The sequence below is a fragment of the Sturnira hondurensis genome, unplaced genomic scaffold, assembly GCF_014824575.4.
Source record: "Sturnira hondurensis isolate 20B ecotype Veracruz unplaced genomic scaffold, ASM1482457v3 Scaffold0006437, whole genome shotgun sequence".
Lineage (NCBI taxonomy): Eukaryota > Metazoa > Chordata > Mammalia > Chiroptera > Phyllostomidae > Sturnira > Sturnira hondurensis.
In genome coordinates, this window is record NW_028079068.1 from 1,916,870 (window position 1) to 1,940,403 (window position 23,534).

At 52.7% G+C, this 23,534-nt stretch overlaps 1 protein-coding gene across 5 annotated transcripts in view; it reads left to right on the top strand.

Annotated features, from left to right (window-relative positions):
* HIPK2 (homeodomain interacting protein kinase 2) overlaps positions 1–23,534 on the top strand; it is a 165,421-nt gene that overhangs the window by 139,859 nt on the left and 2,028 nt on the right. For all 5 annotated transcript variants that reach the window (XM_037049080.1, XM_037049082.1, XM_037049079.1 and 2 more), the window contains 4 exons: positions 1,451–1,630; positions 4,236–4,517; positions 18,745–18,989; positions 22,596–22,756. In XM_037049080.1, coding sequence (XP_036904975.1) covers positions 1,451–1,630; positions 4,236–4,517; positions 18,745–18,989; positions 22,596–22,756 — 868 coding nt within the window. The remainder of the gene's footprint in view (positions 1–1,450; positions 1,631–4,235; positions 4,518–18,744; positions 18,990–22,595; positions 22,757–23,534) is intronic.

Consider the following 23,534-nt stretch of genomic DNA (forward strand, 5'->3'; position numbering starts at 1 on the left):
TGGCCTGTAGTTAACACGTACCATACCAGCATCTGGTACACAATAAGTAATAAATAAACCCATCTTCCCCCACTGGCTTCAGTTCCTGCTTGGCGAGACCACCCGCCCTCTCCAGTTCATGAGGAACAGCAGCCAAATGGAAAGCTGTTCGACCAACTGTTCTTTTCTCCTCACCCCTCTTTCTCCTAAAAGGACCACACATATGTTCTACTCTTTTTCTCCCTGTGTCTATCAGCATTCACAGCTCATGAGGTTTCAGCAATACTTACGGTTCATGCATGTTTTCTCATTCCTCATCCCTCCTCTCACCTGGGTACGGTGGAACACACTTAAAGCCTGCACACTTTCTTTTCTTCAGCTCCCATGTGGACCAAAGAACATCCATAATCACGGCTAAAAAGCCATAGACACGTGCCAGTGCTAGACCTGTGTCAAAGGGAAAAAGAGAGCCATGTCTATAGAAATAGCAACAACAAAATAAAGAAGCTGTAACATCAGTTTCTAAAATCCATGTAAATATCCAAAAGACTCTACAAAATTGTTACAATCTCTCCAAAAGTGCCCCCTCCTTTTTTCCCCACTCCCTTCCCCCAAGTTGCAAAGATAAGTTTTATAATATTTTGAAAATTCAAATGAACTCTATAGCTTTTCATGTCTTGTTAATGTATTAAGTGAGCTTTTATGAGCAAGTCTCGGCATGAATCACCACTTTTAATACTGCTGCGGGAAAACAGGTCCATGCGCTCCATACAACCAGCATCGCAGAGCTTTTAAAACATAACCCCTTTTCCGGATGGGAAATTACACGCCCCTATTTTTATCAATGTGTCTGCCTGTTATTAATTTTAATACCAAACTCTAACCATGTCTAGGCAACCTTCAGTTGATTTAATTATTCATTCAGCGAGCGTGTAATGAATTGATCAGCTGCTCCGTGCCTGAGCACTGAGCTAGCCACCGAAGGAATTCAAAAGAATGTTAACACCGAAAACGAACGGCTCCCAGTCTTCAGCGTGTGTTTTTTCACATGAACGGCAGTTCCCTCATTTGTAAAATGGTGTTAACTAATATATATTCTGCCTATCTCACGGAGTGGGGTAACCCATCCAAGGCAGTCTGTAAATGCTCTAAAAGTTGGAGGAAGTATTTTATTTGCTCTCCCTGGAACTCGAGCGGAGCCTGCGTGCTTGGCCTTCCTCCTACTGGAAATACCCTCTGTCTCACCAACCCATTATGTTCCTGCCACTCCTTCAGAACAGTGCTTAACCGTCACTGCGCCTGGGATGTGCTCACCTGGCTAGGCTCATCCCTTCACTAATCCCACAAGCTAGCAGCATAACCAATTTGGGGGGTTAATTTGGCATTAAACTGGGGAGGAACCTTTAGCTTATAAATGAGCTCTGTGTTTGTAAATGGAATAAACAGCCTTGTTTTCCCGCCGCCCTTGCAGGAACACGCATGCTCACGGCAGCCATTACAATCCCATCATGCAGCAGCCTGCGCTCTTGACTGGTCATGTGACCCTTCCGGCAGCCCAGCCTTTAAATGTGGGCGTGGCCCACGTGATGCGGCAGCAGCCAACCAGCACCACCTCTTCTCGGAAGACCAAGCAGCACCAGTCCTCTGCAAGGTAGGTGGTGTCACCCAGAGGTGAGAGGCCTGTGGAGATTGGAAGTGAAAGACGCCTCTTAGCGGTGTGGGGTGGCAGCCTGTATCCTGGACCCCTGGCCTGGCTCGCGAAGCGGCCAGCGGAGCACAGTGTGCCACGTGTATAGCGCCAGGGTTTGAGGGAGGCGCTGGCTCTGGAGTCTGTGCAGGTGTCGCCCGGCCTCTGGGGTCTGTGTTCAGTGCCACGGCGGTGAGTGGTTCTGTCCCCGTTTGCTTCTCTAGAATAAACACTCAGACTCACCTCTGAAGGTTCTTATGGAAACCATAACTTTTCTTAAAAATGTGGCTTTGGGTTTTTTGAATCAAAGGTCAGAAATTTAACCTCTTTAACTGCTTGTTTAAGTATAAACCATAACTTGGTTAATCCTAGCAGAACAGTCGCAACCTTGGCCATTCCCTTTAAATCCAGTCTCATCTCAGTGAACTCTTTGAGGTCGAGGTGGACAAAAGGTCCATGCCTTGGGGACCCACAGATGTGCCATTTGGAAAAGGCCAAGCTGTGGGTACAGAGGGCAGCTCAGGGGGTGCCAGGGACTAAAGAGAGGAAGGGGGTTGACAGATGGGCGTAGAAAATTCTGTGTTTGAATTGTGGAGTGGGCTGACGTGGCTGTGCATTTATTGAAACTCATCAAGTATTTCAAAAGGGAGACTTTTACTGGACATGTACCTCAGTAAACCTGACTTTTAAAAATAGATTTTCAAACAAAAAAAAAATGAAATCAAGAATTTGCAGCTGCAGAACTACCCTACATTTCTCTCCAGTGGCAGTAACGTGGAGGTACCCAACTGCTCATCTGGGGTAGAATAATTAAGAGAAGTCCGGGATATAAAATATCCAACAGTTCACATTTCTACCTCCTCACATAGTCAGGCTTCAGAAATTAGGCCTGGCTTTTTACACTCTCATTCAGAAATGAATCCAAGAACTGACTCCCCGAAGTCACCATCCTTCCAGATTCCTTAGTTGGGTGTTGCTGACAACTCGGAAACTCACCTCGGCTCAGTGGCAGCCATCCAAAATGCTTGTGTCTGGCAGCCCTGTGACAACACCCCCACGTCACTGTTAAATCAGGTGGCAGTAACCACCACCACCTCAGTCCTCGTACATCATCAGGCACAGCCAGCGGACCGTCACGGAATTCTGCTCTGACGCAGAGCTGACCGCGGCATCATTGGCTAAGCACCCTTCGCCTCCCAGAATTGATAGGCCCCTCCCGGTTTCCTGCTCATGACCCAGCTAGTGTTAAGTGTTATGAGACTCCTTGCTAGTACATTTCAAGATCGATGTTGCTATAGTGGAAGTTATGTATTTGCCTATTTTTAAGGCCAGTATTGTGGCAAAACAGCCTGAAAGAGCAGTATGCAACCAGGCGTACTTTTCTTTAACATTGCTAAGTGGAGATATTTTAACTACTGAAGTAGTGAAAACATAATCTCAAAATTGTAACATATTACCACTAACAAATACTATGGTAAGTACAAACCATGAAGTAATCTTACCGGTATAACCTGATTACCAGCCTGGAAAAAGGAACAAGCATCATATCTGATGGCAACTAAGTAGAACATTAAATAGATCCACCCTTACAGAATTTTCATCTTTCTGCCTTCCCTGTAGCCAGAGGGCACTAGACTCTCTGAGGACACATTAGAGTATTTAGTTCCATTATAGTTTGGCTTTGGTGTCAAGGGTTGATGGGAAAGTAAGGTATTTTTTTCTTAAAGTTGCCAGAAATTACATTGGCTAATTTGATAAGGAATTTCAAATAAATCAAAATTAAGGCTAAAAGATCCCTTTTTAAACACACCTTTTTCTCTTGCACTTTTCTCAATTTTTCATTACAATTGAAACAGACTGGTAAGCTTCCCTTCCTATGGGACTCAGGTGTCTACATCCAGAAGAATTTCTTTAAAAAATGAAAACTATACATACACAGATATTTGCATGGCCATGTCCCTTTCCCAGAGGATGGAGGAAGGAGAGCTAACCACCCATTTTAGTTCCTTTAGATTCAGAAACTCCCAAGAATTTAGTGCTTTCATTTATTAAATGGTAAACCAGCCTTTTGCCAGGAAACCAAAGCGTTAAGAGTCAAATGCCATTTCCTCCACCCCTCTCCCAAACAAGACCTGTGTACATTTGGGAGGTTGACAAGACAGAGCTCAGGAAGTCAGGCCTTGACCCTGAAGATAGGGCTGTGTTGAGGCAGACACTCCTTCAATCCTGGGTACTACGTGTGATTCCACCATGCCAGCCCAGTCCTTGGGCACAGTCCCTCCTGTCCTTACAGCCCAGGCTGGCCCCTTTGTCCTGCTGGGAGCAGGCACAGAGAGTCAGACCAGAGCCCTGCGAAGGCCAGGCTGCTGTCGTGTCTGTAAAGGGACGACCTGAAAGGAAGCACCCCAGGACGGCCGCTTCTGCAGCTGGTTGCAGATTATGTCTGAGCACCCAGCCTCTGACTTTCCCATGGAGGTTTGCAAAGCTGGGATTTCTAGGCAGTTTACTCCTTGGAAGATGTTGCTGGGCTGACCTTCCTCCGTGAGTGTGTGTGGCTTTCTCATTGCAGAAATGTCTCCACCTGTGAGGTGTCCTCCTCTCAGGCCACCAGCTCCCCTCAGCGGTCCAAGCGCGTCAAGGAGAACACGCCGCCCCGCTGCGCCCTGGTGCACAGCAGCCCGGCCTGCAGCTCTGCTGCCACCTGCGGCTGGGGTGACGGGGCCTCCAGCACTACCAGGGAGAGGCAGCGGCAGACCATCGTCATTCCCGACACCCCCAGCCCCACGGTCAGCGTCATCACCATCAGCAGTGACACGGATGAGGAGGAGGAACAGAAGCACGCTCCCACCAGGTAAGACCTTGTCACCTGCAGACTCCCAGAAGGGAACAGGACAGAGGTGCGCCACGTGCTGCCAGCTCACACAGGGAGGCAGCTGCCCGTGGCCCTGGGCCACTTCCCATCATTAAACATAGTGGTGCCACTCTCCTGGCCCCCAGCTGTGGTTTCGCTCTATCCCAGAGTCCTAAGGTGATTTCAAGGGACTGGCAAACAGATTTTCCATAATTGTTTAACGCCAAAATAATTTTGCATGATTTGGGTCTTAAAAAATAGTTAGAGGCCCTGCACGTTGAGAGAGAAAAAATCAGACGCGTGATGCCAATGTATTCCAACCACCCTCAGCTTAGAAAGCTCTGCCTCAGGCTATTGAACTTATTCCCAGTTGGGCAGAATATTTCTCTGATATCGCCTTGGCTCTCTCAGAATTTGTAATAATTGTCCAATTAATCAGAAATTTCCCTGTGTCTGATTAACCCAATCTTTCAAGTTGCCAGTGGGCTCCTCGCCCAGAGAGCCCTACTGTGTATTGCAAAGCAGCGCAAACTCATTTTACTCTCTGTGTGCTTCCCAGGAAGAGAGAAGAAATATTTAATATGGTATTTGCAAGACCATTAACCCTGGCACCAGAGCCCCTTTTCCTGCCCTTCCCAGCCAGGCTTGGGCAGAGAGCAGTCTACCGTTGGGCTGCCTGATGGGCCCCTCAACCTGGCCCTCTGCACCCCCAGTGGCCTCAGGACCTTGTAGATCCAAAGCCCCTTGACCCCACCCTGCTGGCCCCTCCCATTAGGACTGAGGGCCTGGGAGGGAGGCCGGCCACCCAACGCCGCACCGCCAGTCAGCACTTGTCCCACAACTGGCTGCAAAGCTTCACATTGGCCTTTCAATTATTTCTGGTTGGACACAATGCCAGTGATTGGTCCTCACAAATCCTTTTGATTAGGTAATAGAGTCCCACCCTTTACATCATTGTGAAACATATGAGTGATTAAAACATTCTCGCTATAGCTCTTCCTGCCTGGCATCCCCTCCCCATCTTTGTAATGACCTCAGTGCTGTGTTTTTCGTGATGGGCTAGTGTATGTCTCGTTCGAGTGTCCTCTTTTCCCATTTAATGGCTCGGCCTCACCTTGGGTGTCTCGGAGAAGCAATGGAGCAGTCCATGGAGCACTCTAGCATCATGCCAGTGGCCAGAGGGCTCGTGGGGTTGGGGACACCAGCACAGCACCTCACTCCCCACGTGGGTCTGCCAGGACTGGCCTGTGTCCTTTGTAGTAAGAGCCCTGAGTTGAGTCAGTGCTATGTGTCCCCGCCACCACCCCCCAGTGCCTTGTGGCCTGCAGCCAAGGAGCACCACAGGCGTTGGCTGTCCCCTCACAAAGAGAGAGGCTCTTCCCAGCCTCCGACTGGCCTCCCGGCCTGCAGCAGCCTGTCCACACATTCGTAGCACTGGGCCTAAGACGGGCCCACCGCCTCGCACAGCCCTTTGCCACGACTGGAAATGAAGCAGAAGCAATTTCAAAATCTGACAGTTGGTGAGATAGAAAGGTCATATTTGAAGCAGGAGATTTGAGTTGACACAGACTTGGGACACGTGCTCGGGAGAGAACTGAAGAGCGTGTCTGAGGAAAGGAGGGTGAGGGTGAGGGCTCCCTCAACCGGAGCTGCGGGGCTGAGAGCGCCAAGCCCAGCCGAAGCGCAGCCTGTGGGGCCCGTGATGGAAATGACTCAGGGTTTGGGGGGGCGGGGAGGGAAGCAGCTGATGGGCAGGTGCACGTGTGGGGGACAACTGCCGGCAGTGAGAATGGGCCAGACAGGGAGCTGCAGAGGGTCATTTTTAACATGCAGGGGACCGCCTGCCTGCCCGCCTGCCCAGGATAACGAAGTGTACCAGAGACGCAACTGAACGCAGGGAGCCACAGGGTGAGACCAGGGAGTGACCAGGAAGGGTTCGGCTGCCCACGGGTGTGACAGGACGCTCACAGAATGACTGTTCCCTCTAAAAAGTGTTACGGGAAACAAGAAGACAGGAAAGTGTATTTGTGTCTGAGTAGACTAAAACAGGAACCGGTAGTTGCTTTATTTGTAGAGACGTGACTGTGTTATGTGAGCCCATTATTATAACTACATCTTGGAATAAGAGAAGAATGGGGGGTGGGGAATATGATTATTCTCTCTTGGAAATCAGAATATCATAAAGTTGAACGCAGTGCGTATTCATTGGGCCCACCAGCGTCAGGCAGTAAGTGAGGAACTGCGGGTGTTCCGTAAATAACACGGGCAGCCTCTGTCCTCCAGAGGTTCGCCGGGTGATAGACATGTACAAATCATTGTAACTCAGAACAGAGTGTCAGTCCCATCAAAACTAGCAGAGGACTGTGGGGAGCTAGTGAGGACGCAGAGGGAAAATAGCTCAAGGCGATGGCAGGGGAGAGGGGGCTTTTTAAGGCCAGAGGATTGGGGGGTGGGGACAAACAGGAAGTGAGACTGCCCATTGCAGTGGGGTGTGTTTAGGGGGAGGGGCCAGGAGAGACTCCCCGTGAGATGGAAACAAGAGCACTGGGCAGCCGATCACAGAGACAACGAGGGTCCAAGAAGGAAGGGACTTCAGAAAGGCGGATTTGGGGGTGTCCCCTTGGACAGGTGGTCAGCTTTGGCACGAGACTCTTGGGAGCACCCAGGAGAGCATCAGTCCTGTCCCTCCAAGTGCAGCCCAGTGGGGAGTGGCTCAGCCACTCTGGAAACTTCTTCAGCTCCTCAATGTTCTGTTTGAACAGGGGGGACTTCCCTCCTTACCTCTGGTCACCCTTGATTCCAAACTTGACTTCTCCTGGGCCCTGAGCCCCCCGGATTCTGATCTGCTGAGTCCCTGACCTCAGTTCCTCTTTGCTACTTACCCAAGTCCAGCCCTTGAACTCCACCCAGAATGCTGATCACTACTCTCCTGTGTGTCTCAGCCTCAGCTCAGCTGGATGGTCAGGGCTGTGGTGCCCAGGGGAATAGTGAGCTCCAAGTCGATGGCAACGCCTCCGCCAACTAAGTGTCTTTTAGAGCCAAAATGAGACAAATAATTGTCAGTGCACGTCTTTATCCGTTGGTTGCCTCTTGCGTGCCCCGAACCAGGGATCTGGCCTGCAGCCCAGGCATGTGTCCTGACCTGGAATCAAACTGGCGGCCTTTCTGTTCACAGGACAGTGCCCAACCCACTGAGCCACACCAGTCAGGGCTGGTCAGTGCACCTTTTCAGACCTAATACCGGTGTCACTGAATCTCCAGTACCACATTGCCCAGAATTTTCAGAGGAATGCCAGGTCACAGTGGTCGTTCCTGCCCCCCGTATATGGTACTGTCAGTGGTCTGTACAGATGACGGCAGCAGCTCCCACTTGGAAGGGGGACCCCAGAGCTTGGGCAGGCTGGGAGCGAGTGAGGTCTGGTCCCTCGATCGTAACACACCTTCACCAGGGGTTTCCATCTGCATCATTGGATGGGGTGCACAGACCCTGACATTCTAATCTCATCTCCTAGATGAAGACACTGAGGCCCGGGAGAGGTACACGGCTCACCCAAATCGATAAAAGTTCTAAGTCACAGAGTGGGCGGCAGTCCTAATTACTGGCAGAAATAACTGATTTCATTCGTCAGTTCAGCAGATATAAGGTCTGTTCTGCCCCCACTCTGATCACCACCCCGCCCACTGCCTGGTCGGGGCTGCGTGGTGTCGAGCTGTCTGTCCCTGAGCCCCAGCAGGTGCAAAACAAACTAAACTAACAGACGGAAAGCAAACTAAACGTGTTTGGGTCCCCGGGGACTGAGTAGTAGAAGCAGTCATGTCTTCAATCCTTATAACTGGTTTGGATTAAAGGTGCATTTCACTGTGCTGAATAAGCCATCTCTTCCCCCTTGAAATCCCTTCAAAGTTTATAGGTGGCATCTTATTATTCAAAACCTTCTGGTAACCTTGCCTTGTGCCAAAACTGCCCTTTGAGGCCATGAGTCCACATTGTAGGACTTTTGGTTGCGAGGGTAATTTTTAAAGCTTGTGACTAGAGGGCTTATTGCAGCTGACTCAGCTAGGGACGGCCTCGCCCAGCCTCTGTCATTCACGCGTTCGCTCGTGCTGTTCCCAGGTGTTTCTCATGGGCGAGGTTTGCTTTGCCCACCAGGGCACCGCCGCATTCCACATCGCTTTGCACGTGTCACAGGTAACGCTGCCAAAATGTACACCTCGAGAAAATTGGTTCGTGATCGTTCATTGTTTTAGACTAGAAAACAGTTACCTGGCTCACTCTGGAAAATGTTTGACCCAACATGTTTGTTTATGCTAAATGGCAAAGCCAGAGAAATTATTATAGAAAAGATACGGGAACCTGATGAATGGCTGCTCAAAGGACTTGGGCCTTAAAAAAGTTAGCATCCAATTCTCAGCGGGAATAAATGCACACGCTCGGTTATTATTGCACGGGCAGAAGGAACCCAAAGGGGACTTCATCCCCACTGCCACCTGCCACCGTATCACTCACCTCCTTCCTGCTGTCGGTCTACAGGCCAGGGACGGCCAAGGGGGTACGTGCCGTGGAGGTGGCTGATTCCAGCCTGAGTGAAGGGACAGAGAGCCTGGACGCACGGTGCCCTTGGAAGGGGCTTCATCGCCTGGTACTCTTGCCGTTTGAACACACCCCGCAGCTGAATGAGGTTTCGGACGTAGGCCTGGTTTTAGGAGCTAGAAGGATGTGCTGTTGGGACAGCCTCACTGCACCCTTCATTCAGAACACCCCGGTGGGTGGAGGGGGTGGGTGTCACCAAAGGCCTGCATTTCGGAGAANAGGAAGGTCATATTTGAAGCAGGAGATTTGAGTTGACACAGACTTGGGACACGTGCTCAGGAGAGAACTGAAGAGCATGTCTGAGGAAAGGAGGGTGAGGGTGAGGGCTCCCTCAACCGGAGCTGCGGGGCTGAGAGCGCCAAGCCCAGCCAAAGCGCAGCCTGTGGGGCCCGTGATGGAAATGACTCAGGATTTGGGGGGTGGGGAGGGAAGCAGCTGATGGGCAGGTGCACGTGTGGGGGACAACTGCTGGCAGTGAGGATGGGCCAGACAGGGAGCTGCAGAGAGTCATGGGGAGCGTGCAGGGGACATGCAGGGGACCGCCTGCCTGCCCGCCTGCCCAGGATAACGAAGTGTGCCAGAGACGCAACCGAACACAGGGAGCCACAGGGTGAGACCAGGGAGTGACCAGGAAGGGTTCGGCTGCCCACGGGTGTGACAGGACGCTCACAGAATGACGCGCTTGTGGTTTCTGGAAAGATCGAATGACTGCTCCCTCTAAAAAGTGTTACGGGAAACAAGAAGACAGGAAAGTGTATTTGTGTCTGAGTAGACTGAAACAGGAACCGGTAGCTGCTTTATTTGTAGAGACGTGACTGTGTCATGTGAGCCCATTATTATAACTACATCTTGGAATAAGAGAAGAAGGAGGGGTGGGGAATATGATTATTCTCTCTTAGAAATCAGAATATCATAAAATTGAACACAGTGCGTATTCATCGGGCCCACCAGCGTCAGGCAGTAAGCGAGGAACTGCGGGTGTTCCGTAAATAACACGGGCAGCCTCTGTCCTCCAGAGGTTCGCCGGGTGATAGACATGTACAAATCATTGTAACTCAGAACAGAGTGTCAGTCCCATCAAAACTAGCAGAGGACTGTGGGGAACTAGTGAGGACGCAGAGGGAAAATAGCTCAAGGCGATGGCAGGGGAGAGGGGCTTTTTAAGGCCAGAGGATTAGGGGGTGGGGACAAACAGGAAGTGAGACTGCCCATTGCAGTGGGGTGTGTTTAGGGGGAGGGGCCGGGAGAGACTCCCCGTGAGATGGGAACAAGAGCACTGGGCAGCCGATCACAGAGACAACGAGGGTCCAAGAAGGGACTTCAGAAAGGCGGATTTGGGGGTGTCCCCTTGGACAGGTGGTCAGCTTTGGCACGAGACTCTTGGGAGCACCCAGGAGAGCATCAGTCCTGTCCCCCCAAGTGCAGCCCAGTGGGGAGTGGCTCAGCCACTCTGGAAACTTCTTCAGCCCCTCAATGTTCTGTTTGAACAGGGGGGACTTCCCTCCTTACCTCTGGTCACCCTTGATTCCAAACTTGACTTCTCCTGGGCCCTGAGCCCCCGGATTCTGATCTGCCGAGTCCCTGACCTCAGTTCCTCTTTGCTACTTACCCAAGTCCAGCCCTTGAACTCCACCCAGAATGCTGATCACTACTCCCCTGTGTGTCTCAGCCTCAGCTCAGCTGGATGGTCGGGGCTGTGGTGCCCATGGGGATAGTGACCTCCACGTCGATGGCAACGCCTCCGCCAACTAGGTGTCTTTTAGAGCCAAAATGAGACAAATAATTGTCAATGCACGTTTTTATCCGTTGGTTGCCTCTTGCGTGCCCTGAACCAGGGATCTGGCCCGCAGCCCAGGCATGTGTCCTGACCTGGAATCAAACTGGCGGCCTTTCTGTTCACAGGATAGCGCCCAACCCACTGAGCCACACCAGTCAGGGCTGGTCAGTGCACCTTTTCAGATCTAATACCGGTGTCACTGAATCTCCAGTACCACGTTGCCCAAATTTTCAGAGGAATGCCAGGTCACAGTGGTCGTTCCTGCCCCCTGGTATATGGTACTGTCGGTGGTCTGTACAGATGACGGCAGCAGCTCCCACTTGGAAGGGGGACCCCAGAGCTTGGGCAGGCTGGGAGCGAGTGAGGTCTGGTCCCTCGATCGTAACATACCTTCACCAGGGGTTTCCACCTGCATCATTGGATGGGGTGCACAGACCCTGACATTCTAATCTCATCTCCTAGATGAAGACACTGAGGCCCAGGAGAGGTACACGGCTCGCCCAAATCGATAAAAGTTCTAAGTCACAGAATGGGCGGCAGTCCTAATTACTGGCAGAAATAACTGATTTCATTCGTCAGTTCAGCAGATATAAGGTCTGTTCGGCCCCCACTCTGATCACCACCACGCCCACGCACGTCTACACCACAGTGTAGGGCTCCCCACCCCCCACCCCCAACCACTGCCTGGTCGGGGCTGCGTGGTGTCTCGCTGTCTGTCTCTGAGCCCCAGCAGGTGCAAAACAAACTAAACTAACAGACGGAAAGCAAACTAAACGCATTTGGGTCCCTGGGGACTGAGTAGTAGAAGCAGTCATGTCTTCAATCCTTATAACTGGTTTGGATTAAAGGTGCATTTCACTGTGCTGAATAAGCCATCTCTTCCCCCTTGAAATCCCTTCAAAGTTTATAGGTGGCATCTTATTATTCAAAACCTTCTGGTAACCTTGCCTTGTGCCAAAACTGCCCTTTGAGGCCATGAGTCCACATTGTAGGACTTTTGGTTGCGAGGGTAATTTTTAAAGCTTGTGACTAGAGGGCTTATTGCAGCTGACTCAGCTAGGGACGGCCTCGCCCAGCCTCCGTCATTCACGCGTTCGCTCGTGCTGTTCCCAGGTGTTTCTCATGGGCGGGGTTTGCTTTGCCCACCAGGGCACCGCCGCATTCCGCTTTGCACGTGTCACAGGTAATGCTGCCAAAATGTACACCTCGAGAAAATTGGTTCGTGATCGTTCATTGTTTTAGACTAGAAAACAGTTACCTGGCTCACTCTGGAAAATGTTTGACCCAACATGTTTGTTTATGCTAAATGGCAAAGCCAGAGAAATTATTATAGAAAAGATACGGGAACCTGATGAATGGCTGCTCAAAGGACTTGGGCCTTAAAAAAGTTAGCATCCAATTCTCAGCGGGAATAAATGCACACGCTCGGTTATTATTGCACGGGCAGAAGGAACCCAAAGGGGACTTCATCCCCACTGCCACCTGCCACCGTATCACTCACCTCCTTCCTGCTGTCGGTCTACAGGCCAGGGACGGCCAAGGGGGTACGTGCCGTGGAGGTGGCTGATTCCAGCCTGAGTGAAGGGACAGAGAGCCCGGACGCACGGTGCCCTTGGAAGGGGCTTCATCGCCTGGTACTCTTGCCGTTTGAACACACCCCGCAGCTGAATGAGGTTTCGGACGTAGGCCTGGTTTTAGGAGCTAGAAGGATGTGCTGTTGGGACAGCCTCACTGCACCCTTCATTCAGAACACCCCGGTGGGTGGAGGGGGTGGGTGTCACCAAAGGCCTGCATTTCGGAGAAGAGGCACTGCCCCAAACCCTCCCAGCAGTGAGTCCTAACACTTGAGCACATCACAAAGCCGTCACTGACATGCTCCGTGTTTCTCAGTGGTGTCCACAGGGCTGAGGCAGGAGGCGGGGGAGAGGGTCAGGTACCACAGGGCGGGGCCACGCTAGGTGGGGGGCCTTTGCATAAGGTGGGAGAAAGAGTGTGCGCTTCTGCTGTGTGTGATGTGGGGGACTCAAGGTTGCCTCAAAGACCGGTCTCTGATTTCTTAGAAGGGAGTCGTGTAGAGAAAATGACTTCAGTGGTGATATGGGTGTGTGACATCATCTGAATGGAATGTGTATCCAATTTAAAATGCACATATTTTTTGGATCTCACTAATGACAGTTGGGAGCTGCGTGCTACACCCGAAGGAGCACATTGGCCGTGCGGCATCGGCTCCTGGCCCCTCTCCTTCCGTGAAGGGCGGGTGAAAAGCAATTGGGGTGCATTTCTAGTTGGAGGGAGGGGGACTGGGAAGAGCTCGGTGTGCAGCAGGGCCAGCAGCTCTCATCTCCCTGGGCTGGGACAGCAGTCAGTGTGAGCAACCCCGTGCTGGGGAAGGCCACTGTCACTGCATTACTGCATTCTCAGCTGGAGGAACCGGAGGAGGAGGAGCTTCCATTGGTTTCTGTCCTCAGTGCTTGTGGGTAGGAGGGGTGGGTAGAAGAAATAGTGGAGCACAGTCTTGAAGAGTTAGGGCAGACTCCAGATGACTCGGTGGCAAAAAAAATCTAATGACCTGATTTAAAAATAGGATAAGGACTTGAGTAGACATTCCTTTCTTCCTTCCCTCCTTTCTTTTTTCTTTTCTTTCTTTTGGTTTTTTTTTTTTTTTTAATAGACATTTCTTAAAAGAAGATCTATAAGTAGCCAACAGCTACAGGAGAAAATGTTCAGTGTCAGTAATGACCAGGTAAATGGGAATCAGAGCCACAGTGAGCTAGGCTGTCACGCCCATCAGGGTGGTGATTATCAGGGAAAGAAATGGTGAGGGTCATGAGGACGTGCAGACAGTGCAGCCCTTGCACACTGCTGGCGGGAGTGCCGATGGCTGCAGCCACAGTGGGAAATACTATGGAAGTTCCTCAGAAAATGGCAGACAGAACTGGCCTAGCTCCAGCAACCCCACTCCCGAGTGTCTATCCAAAAGGTTAAAATCGGGGCCTCAAAGGGGGGCCTGCGCTCACACACGCGCTGCGGCCTTTGTACTGTAGCCGAGACTGGAGTGTCCGTTGGATGAACTGGCACAGAAAGTGTGGCACATGTGTGCACGTGTTCAGCCAAAAAAGAGGGTGAGTGCTAGCTCTGGGTTCAGCCCGCCTCTGCCCCTAACTAGCTGTGGGACCTCAGACAAGCAAGTGGCCTGAGCTCTCCACATCCGAAGTTCATTATTCTTAGAAGAGTCTGAAAGTCAGGGTTGTAACGCTCTTTCTCGAAGAGTCTGGCTGTGAGCGTGGGAGGAGATGACACGGGCAGAGAGAGCACTTGGAACGGTCGTTGTGCATCCGGCAGACGCCTACATTTTGGAATTGGTGTTGTGGTCACAGGACAGTGGCGTTCTTTACGGAGAGCACGGACCACGGAAGCAAAGGAGTGAAGTAAAGTCATGGGAAGTTGATGGGTGGAGAAGAGTTGTGATGCTGGCCTAGAAGGGTGGAATGGACTGAGAGTAGCAGATAGAAAGCAAAACCGCATCCTAGACAGAACTCCGGCGGTGGCAGGCGGTGGGGCTATGTCACAGGTTTGTGTCTTATCCCGCTGTTTTCTCCGCTGGGGCTGATGTCTTGTCTTCTTATCTCCTTATTTCTTTCCGTCATGTTAAAATGATGAAAATCATCTATTGCCATGACAACACAATGCCATTGTGAACTCTGGCGGCTTTGTTCTTTCCTCAGAAATGATGTTCTGTCAAGGCCATTAAGCAAATATTTCTCATTCTACTCCCCTCTCTCCCTCTCTCTCTTTTCCATTAACCAATTCATAATGGGATTGATTAGCACTCAGTAATAATTAGACACTGCAGTGGAATGAATCCCAGCAGAATCGATACACATGAGCCTAAAGAATCCATGGTATAATGTTGAATGTGTGCTCGTTTTTAAAGTGCCTCATTTAGCAACTTCCATTTGTTTGCTAATCTGCATAGTATATTCGGGTGGAGCAAAGAGATTCCTGACAATAGAAGGGACCAAAACCAGGGCTGTAGCTGTACGGCCACTGCCTGCAGCCATCTCCCGTGGTCCTGGGAGCCCTGTGTAGCAGGGTGGGGGAAGGGCAGGGGTTCTGCTCATTAGCATCTTCCTACCGAGAGGTTACGCACAGACTGGTGGTGGGTGCCCCAGCCCCACCCGCCACAGAACACAGCTGCCGGCCCCCTTGTCTTTGTCTTTTCCAGGCAGCTCACCCTCCTCCTCTTCCCACAGCTCTCCACGTGCCTCAGGGGTCTTTTCCTGGTGCCCCACTTACCAGTTCTCCTGCCAGATCTCAGGGCTGCGCCCACCCCTGCTAACCCCTGTGCTCTTTTTTTAAAAAAATATTTTTTTTGTTTTTGTTTTTGTTTTTAGAGAGAGGGGAAGAGGAAGAGAAAGAGAAAGAGTGGGAGAGAAACATCAATGCGTGGTTGCCTCGATATGTCCCTTACTGGGGACCTGGCCTGCAACCCAGGCATGTGCCCTGACTGGGAATCGAACCCGTGACCCTTTGGTTCACAGGCCAGTACTCAATCCACCGAGCTGCACCAGCCAGGGCCTGTGTGCTCTTTTGTTTCTGAATAAGTGCCTTCTCAAAATCGAGAGGTAATTCATATGCCATACGAATAACTCACTGAAAGTGTGTAATTCATATAATTCAGTGGTTTTGGTATTTTGCATTAAATTTTACAATTGTGGTAAAAAATACACAAAATTTGCCATTTAACTATTTTTAAGCATATACTTCAATGACATTAAGTACGTTCTTTATTCCCGGAACTCTTCCATCCCCCCCCAAGCAGGCTCTGTACCCACTGAGCAATAATAACTCCACACTCCTCCCTCCCCCAGTCCCCGGTCACCTCTAACCTACTCTCTGTCCGTGACTTTGCTTATTCCAGGTACCTCATGCAACTGGAATAATGCCCTGTCTAACTCTTTACGCCAGGCTTGTTTCACTTAGCCCACAGTATTTTTTTTTTAAAAGATTTTATTTATTTATTTATCTTTAGAGGGGAAGGAGAGGAAGAGAAACATCAATGTATGGTTGCCTTTCGTGCGTCCCCTGCTGGGAGTGGGCCTGCAGGGAACCGGCCTGCAACCCAGGCATGTGCCCTGACTGGGAATCGAACCGTGATCCTCTGCTTCACAGGCCCACGCTCAATCCACTGAGCTACACCAGCCAGGGCTTAGCCCATAGTATTTCAAGGTTACTCCACACGGCAGGGCGTATCTGCACTTCCTTCTCTTTTATGGCTGACTGAGTGTCCCATTGCACCGCATTTTGTGTGTTCACCTGTTGATGAGCTCTTTGGTTATTTCACCTGAGCTTAGTTTCATGTCTTGGCCATTGGGAGTAATGCTGCTGGGACCGTGGCGCACAGGTATCTGTCTGAGCCCTGCTTTCGGTTCCTTGGGCACGTGCCTAAGAGCAGGGCCGCAGAGCCATGTGGTAACTCTCTAGCTTTTGGGGGAACAAGCATATGGATTTTCTTGCATTTGAACTGTTATAAATGGCCTGGCTGGTATAGCTCAGTGGTTTCAGTGCTGGCCTGCAAACCAAAGAGCCGCCTGTTTGATTCCCAGTCAGGGCACATGCCTGGGTTGTGGGCCCGGTCCCCAGTAGGGGGCGCGTGAGAGGCAACCACGCATTGATGTTGCTACCCCCTCTTCCTCCCTCCTTTCCCTTCTGTCTAAAAATAAATAAATAAAAATCTAAAAATTTAAATAAACTGTTATAAATAGGAGGGGTAGGTTTATATTAATAAAAATTGATCCATTTTATCAGAATTAATGTGAAGAGCTATGAAATACATGCTGATTTTTTGCCAACCTTCGCATTCTGGGCATTGTCGTCTGTACAGCCCATTTGGCAGTCTGCCCCGGAAGGCTCTGTGATGTCCCTTGTCCCCTCTGACTGGCCATTTTAAAGCTTTTACTGTTAATGTGCCCATTTTCACGCAGCCTTCCGCTGAGACCCCAGTCTCCAGCCGGCACAGACGTGCACTGTAGGCCTTTGTATGGGAATTCCCTGCGGCAGCTAGCAGAAACCGGGATACTTAACTGATGAGTTTTAATTTCCTTCGTATCAATCCTCTGACTTATTTCTATCCTGGAAACTTTCCCAGCAACCTCGATAGCCTGTACTTTGCCTAGAGACGCTTTTTGCAAACCTGTTTTCACGTGCTCCGTGCGGTAACACCACCCGTAGTGATAACGGCAGCTGACTTGGATGGCGCACTGCTGTTGTGTCGTGCACTATTCCGAAGCACGTCTCCTGTACGTCCCCTCTGAACTCTCCGAGAAGCCTGTGGTGTGCAGCTGCCGTTATCAGCCACGTTTCACTGATGAGGAGACAGACAGTCACTTGGAGGTTGAAGAGCAAGCTGCCCAAGGCCACACCCCCCGCAAGTACTGCTGGGAGACAGCAGGCTGCAGGGCCCTGTTCCTGCCCACAGACAGTTAGGCAGGGACCCACTCCCTCGCACCCTGAACCTGGGAGGGTGGAATGTGTGGCCAGTGGAGGAATTACTGGCCCAGGTGTCACAAGCGAGGGCCATACAGGGCCCCAGGGCCAGTCACCGCCCAGCCTTCCCCCAGCCTTTTGTAGGTGAACAGCCTTCCACGAACCTTCTGCCCAGCTGCCTGGGGTCCTGAGTTTGCCCATGTCTCTGCTGCCCAGAGGAGGCAGAGCTTGACCTTAGAAAGGGGCTGGCTTGTGACTGGCCTCGTGACCTTGGCCAGGACACCTCGGTGATTGCTGTGTCCCCATTAGGTGTCTATAAATACCAGCTTCTTCTCTTAGCAAATTAGGTGGAAACTGACCATCTTACGTAGGCAACCAGAATGTCTTAAAATTAGATGATCGATACACAAAAATAGATGAAAATCCATTATTTTCTAAACCTTCACAGCTAACAACAGATTTTATTTCCATCATCCCTCTGGCCTCTGTCTGAGCTTGGTTGGAGGCGGACAGGATTGGCTCCCAAAGTCGCCTCACCAACATAAACCCCTAGGAAAAAAGGTGCTGGCCCAGAGCCTCCAAAGCCAGTTCCCACTGTTGGCACTTTAAGTTTCAGGGTGAACAGCAGGGTCCAGAGCAACTCCCGCATGGGCCGCCCCACCCCACCCCACCCCTGCCGGCAGGAGCCCCTCCAACCTCATGTAGACCCTGTGCTGTGCCCTCTCTGCTCCGAGGGCCAGACCCCCATTCCCACCCCCACCCCACGCAGCTCCCTCTTGGCACAGAGACTGCGGGTGCTGCCCGGTCCGGCTCCGAGCTTGCGCACTCAGCACGGCGGGGCTGTGTGATGGGGCCTGCGTCCCCAGGACCTCACTGTTCATTACCCCGTCTCTCTCTCTGCATCTGGGTTCCTCCTGGGTGTCCCAGTCCCCCCTGCCCGAGCTTGCTGCAGCTCCAGGCCCCAAGTCGAAGCTGTGCTCCCCCCTCTTCCTGAGTGTCCTCCTGTAACTGGGCTTCTGGACCCCCCCCCTTTGCTGAGAGGTCCCCTTCCGGTGGCTCAGGGTGCACTGCCACCCAGGGAGAGCCCAGCCCCACGCAAAGCTGCTCCCCGGTTTCCAGAAGCACCTATGGGCCCGCCTGCAGCCCTTTCTCAAGTTCATATGCCCCCTCTGCCAGTTAGACGGGTGACCCTGGGGCGCCCTGCCTGCCCACAAGGGTTCTGGAAAGCAGAAGTCGCTTCTCCTGCCCTGCCTCCTGCTCTACTCCATCGGCTCCCCTCGGGCACAGAGAGGGGCTTTGCCCACGGCCCGTTCTGGGCTGCTGGTCCAATGTGTTGCTCCTTGCACTGCTGACTTGTCCCTGCCCCTCTCCAGCACGGTCTCCAAGCAGAGGAAGAACGTCATCAGCTGCGTCACGGTGCACGACTCCCCCCACTCCGACTCGTCCAGCAACACCAGCCCCTGTGCCGTGCAGCACCGCGCCGCGCACCACGCCAACGCCTTCGACGCCAAGGGGAGTCTGGAGAACCACTGCACGGGGAACCCCCGGACCATCATCGTGCCACCCCTGAAAACCCAGGCCAGCGACGTGTTGGTGGAATGTGACAGCCTGGTGCCAGGTAACGTGGGGACCCAGCAGGCCAGGATCTCTCTAGAGAGTTGTCATCGTCTTTTCCGCTCTGACAGTTTGGTTGTGTGAGTGGACAGGTGCCAAGTTATTGCAGATTCTGTCCCAGGAGCGAAGAGAGGAATCCGCTAAACATCGCTTTGTATAAGCAGCATTTTCATTATTAAATTCTGTAGCTAATACTTCACTGCCTTTGCAGTGGCTCTCCCCTCTGATGTGGTTGGTAAATAAAACTAAGAGCCACCCAGTTCCTTGTCCACCGGTCTGATTGACACATGGTGTGGGGAGCCCCCGACCAAGTGCTGGCATCGGTCCCTCCGGGGGCCAGGGCTGCCTGAGAAGACAGAACCTTCTCCGAGTCCTGCTCAGGTTCTTCCTGCATCTCCTCGGAAGTCATCACTGGGAGGAGAGGGCATGGCGAGCATGTTTGCCCCTCACACGTTGCTCGATGAAAAGGATTCCTTCCATCCCATGAAGGCTAGTCCTGAAAACAGGGCCCCAAAGGAGGGCTGAGAACTTAGCCTTCTAGGTACACTTAGCGCCTCACCCCAGATCTGGTAGCATCTGTTCAGGGTCTCCCTGGCTCAGGGTTGCCAGTGGAAGAATTTGGGGGATAAACCAGCAGAAACATGCATGTTCGCTTTTCTGCCACAAACTGCCACCAGCCCATCCAAGCCATTTAGAAGGAAAGGGATGTGAACTGCCAGAAAGATTTTGTTTGGATGTTAGCAGCTATCATTCATCAGCTGTTATTCACTCATCCACTGTCACCTGAGGCTGTCCCAGGACACCTGGGAACCTTCTGGGGGTGGTTGCCACCTGTAGGGCCCACTGGGCTGGGTGGTTCAGGTACTGCCCCCAGGGCGGCCTCAGGGCCAAGAGCAGCATTCAGGACCGGTGTTTGGGAGCTTGTCCAGCCTGCTGTCCTGGGTCATTCTGTACCATGTGGGACAGAGGACTTCTCTCTCCCCAGACCCGCTTGCTCTGGGTTGGCAAGTGTTTCCGTGGAGACCTGGGCAGGAGGCAGCACCAGGCAGCGGTGACCAAAGGACCTGGTGGGCCAGCAGCTCCCCCAGTAGACACCTCCTGGAGCAGGGGCGCTCCTGCTTCTGCACCCCCATATTTATCAAGCGATGGCTCGTGACTCTACTCATCGTGCATTTCCCAGTTTAAGCGTTTGCAAAGGGTGTCATTTCTGTCATGTTGCATGTTGCGTTGTTACTTAAGTGCGTTAAATACCTTTGTCAAAACCCGAGGCTGCAGATTTGTCTCCTCTAACTCGTGGAAGTGCAGCCAGGTTGTCAGCCCAGGCGGCTGCAGCCAACTTCACCTCTGTCAGGAAGAGTCTTGCCTGTAATGACCAGCTCGCCGCTGAATTTTGTCTCCTGAACAGATGGATGCTGTGGGGAGCTGGCAAAGAGTTGGTCGCCTGAATTTAATAATCCCAGATAGTTGCCCGCGTTTCTTACTTGAAAAGATGGCTTTGGCCTTGGCCAGTGTGGCTCAGTGGGCTGGGCGTCGTCCCGCAAACCAAAAGGTCACATGTTCATTTCCTGCTCAAGGCACATGCTGAGGTTTTGGGTTCGATCCCCAGTCAGGGTGCATGCGAAAGGCAACCAGCCAGTCAATGTTTCTCCTTCTTTCTTTCTCTCTCCCTCCACCTCTCTCAGAATCTCTTCTCTCTCTTTAAAAAAAAATTAAAAGATGGGTTGGTTTTGTTCTCAGGGGACTCTCCCTCAAGAGCTCTCCATTCCAGAATTACCCTGTTTGGGAGTCCTTAAGGGTCCTCACACCGGGGGTCAGTCAGTGTGCCACGTTAACATTCAGGAGCGTGCGAGGGAAGTCTTTCTGTTGTGAAGTAGGAAAAGCATGAGCGTGAGCCAGAACTCGGCACAGGGAACCCAGCGCTGGTGCATCGGTTTAGGAAAAGAAGCACTAGAAAGCTGAGAATGTGGACACTGACCTCTTCCCTCTTCCCTTGCCGCCCCCCCAAGCCTAAGGGAGCCCCGCCTGTGTACACACTGCAGCCCGAAGTGCTCCCAGCCTCGTGCGAGGGGCCCTCCCGCTCCATGAACACCAGGGCCTGAGACTGGGGGGTTGAAATCGCTCAGGAAGGCCGGCCCATTTATTGTGCCGGAAGAGAGAAATTTCCCCCCTGTCCATCTGCAATCCCAAATCCAGAAAAGCTCTGAAAACTGAATTTTAAGTTTACAGCAAACGCAGTGGGTAGTAAAAACCGGGCCTGGCCCAGCACGGGGCTACCCACAGTCTCTCTGCCGCAGCCACGTGTGTGCTATGCTCATGTGTGTACGCCACACTGGGGAATATCCCCACACGGTGTCCGATGGCAGGGCGGCATCGCGGCTCCGCTGGGGGCCCCTAGCACACTAAATGTGTGCCAAATCCCTTTTCTGACATCTGAATCTGAAACCTGTCTAGCCCCAGGGACTTCAGATCCGGGTTCGCAGACCTGCGGGATAAGAGCAGGTGTCAGAAACCAAAAGTGTGTGTGTGTGTGTGTTCCCAGACACCCGGGGATTCAGTAACAGCCCTGACTCTGTAAAAATACCTGACACTGTGTCTAAGAATGGGCCCAAGGTAGACCTTATGCAGATCATGTAGGAATTGATTCTTTTTTTAAGTGGCCGGTGCTAAATTTCTCTTGGCCTTTCAAAACAGAAAGGATGGAGGGTGCATAGGAGGGCAGCCAGATTCCCCAGTCGGGGTCATCCCACCCGGAGCTCTATGACAAAACGGTGGCAAAATTTACTGAGGCCATCCAGCTGCCTCGTCCCACCCCCAGCAGAGGCCAGTGAGGAGGGTGAGGGCCAGCCCGTCTCTGAGCACCTGTCCTCTGCATTTCCATGGGACACCACTACCTGAATAGCTGAGAATCTCTGAGGGATGTTTCCAACAAAAAAAGAGAAAAACGGAAGGTCCTTCTCAGGGAGGCTGGTGGGTCGAAGGCAACCAGGGCCGCTGTCTCTGGGAAACCCAGTGGCTTCTTTGTTTTCTCTGTAAAGAGACCCATGTTTCCCCTGTGAGGGCAGCCTTTCTAGCAACTGGAGGGGTGGGAAGGGCTTCATTCTGCTGCCTGCCCACCCACCCAAGGCCTTGCTCAGTGCTTATCCGTGCCCTTAGCTGCAGAGTCCCCCTGGGCCTGGGAGAGTCAGAGTCGGGAAAGCCGCCTTCCTTCGCCCCCCCGGTGCCCGGTCAGCCCGTAGGGGCCTCCCGGCTGGAGCTGCCAGCACGTGCTCCCAGCAGGACCGACGCTGCACAGGTGGCGGTCCACTTCCCGCGGGACGTCCCCCCTCCCGTGGTGTGCAGCCCAGGAAGGATTCTGGAGGGTTTAGTGAAATGTCAGGTCTCTTGGGTTAGTGGAGGTTCTTTTGGAAAACGACAGAGCGGGCTCTGCGAGACTTCCGTGGGGCCAAGGGAAAGTTCTGCAGGTGGGCGCACGCAAGGCGGGGCCGGAGCCAGAACTGCAGGGACCTGGGTCGAGCCCTGCGGGGTCTGGGGTGCGGAGGCCGGCTTGTGATTGGCTGGCCCCGGAGAGGTGGCAGTGTCCAACCTGTGCCCTTCTTCCCTCCCGGCACAGTCAGCACCAGCCACCACTCGTCCTCCTACAAGTCCAAGTCCTCCAGCAACGTGACCTCCACCAGTGGTCATTCTTCAGGGAGCTCGTCCGGAGCCGTCGCCTACCGGCAGCACCGGCCGGCACCACACTTCCAGCAGCAGCAGCCTCTTAACCTCAGCCAGGTGAGCCCCCTGGACCCTCTCACCTGCTCCCCCACCCTTGCACTGCGGAGAGGGTGGCGGTGGTGGCCCTCAGCCCACCTCACAGCTGCAGCCCCTCTGGCAGTGGCAGGAAGTGCCCTGCGTAACCTCTGGGGTTTTCTTTCCTCCACGGTCACCCTTGGGGAAGTCCGTGTCCTTGCTTCACGGAGAGCCGGCCCAGTGTGGAGGGACTGTCTCAAGTTGCTCGGTGCTGAGTGGCCTGTGCCGGAGCCTAGATCAGCATGGCCCACAGCTTGCCGGTCTGGCCCAGCACTGTGTGAAACACCGCGTCCTGGCCCAGTGAGCCAGGACCCCAGGGACAGACCTGCGGCTCGACAGAGTCGGTCGGTTTCAGTGATGCCTTACTGTGCAGGAAGCCACCCCCCAAAGCCCCAGACCAAGGGGAGGAGTCGAGGTCCTGGGAAAGGGTGTGTAGGTACAGCAGGGTCCCTGAGGGCAGGGCCGGCCTGTGTCAGCAAAGGTGCAGCTCAGGTCTGCAGTTTCCTTGGAAGCCACCGAGGTGGGATAAGTGGATGGGTTGTGCTCAGAAGCCCCTTGTGTGAAAGACTGCCCCTGGGTTGTACAATGCAGCTGTGCCTGCGTCCCGAGGCTCGAGTTGTGCTGGAGAGAAAGGAGAGGCCCGGTCTGCGTGTACTGACGCAGCTTCACACAGCAGAGTTACCAAGGGCCTTGATTTCGGAGACACAGTTTCACAGCAAGAGAGAAGCCAGGGGCCCTCCAACAGGGACTCCTCTGCCGC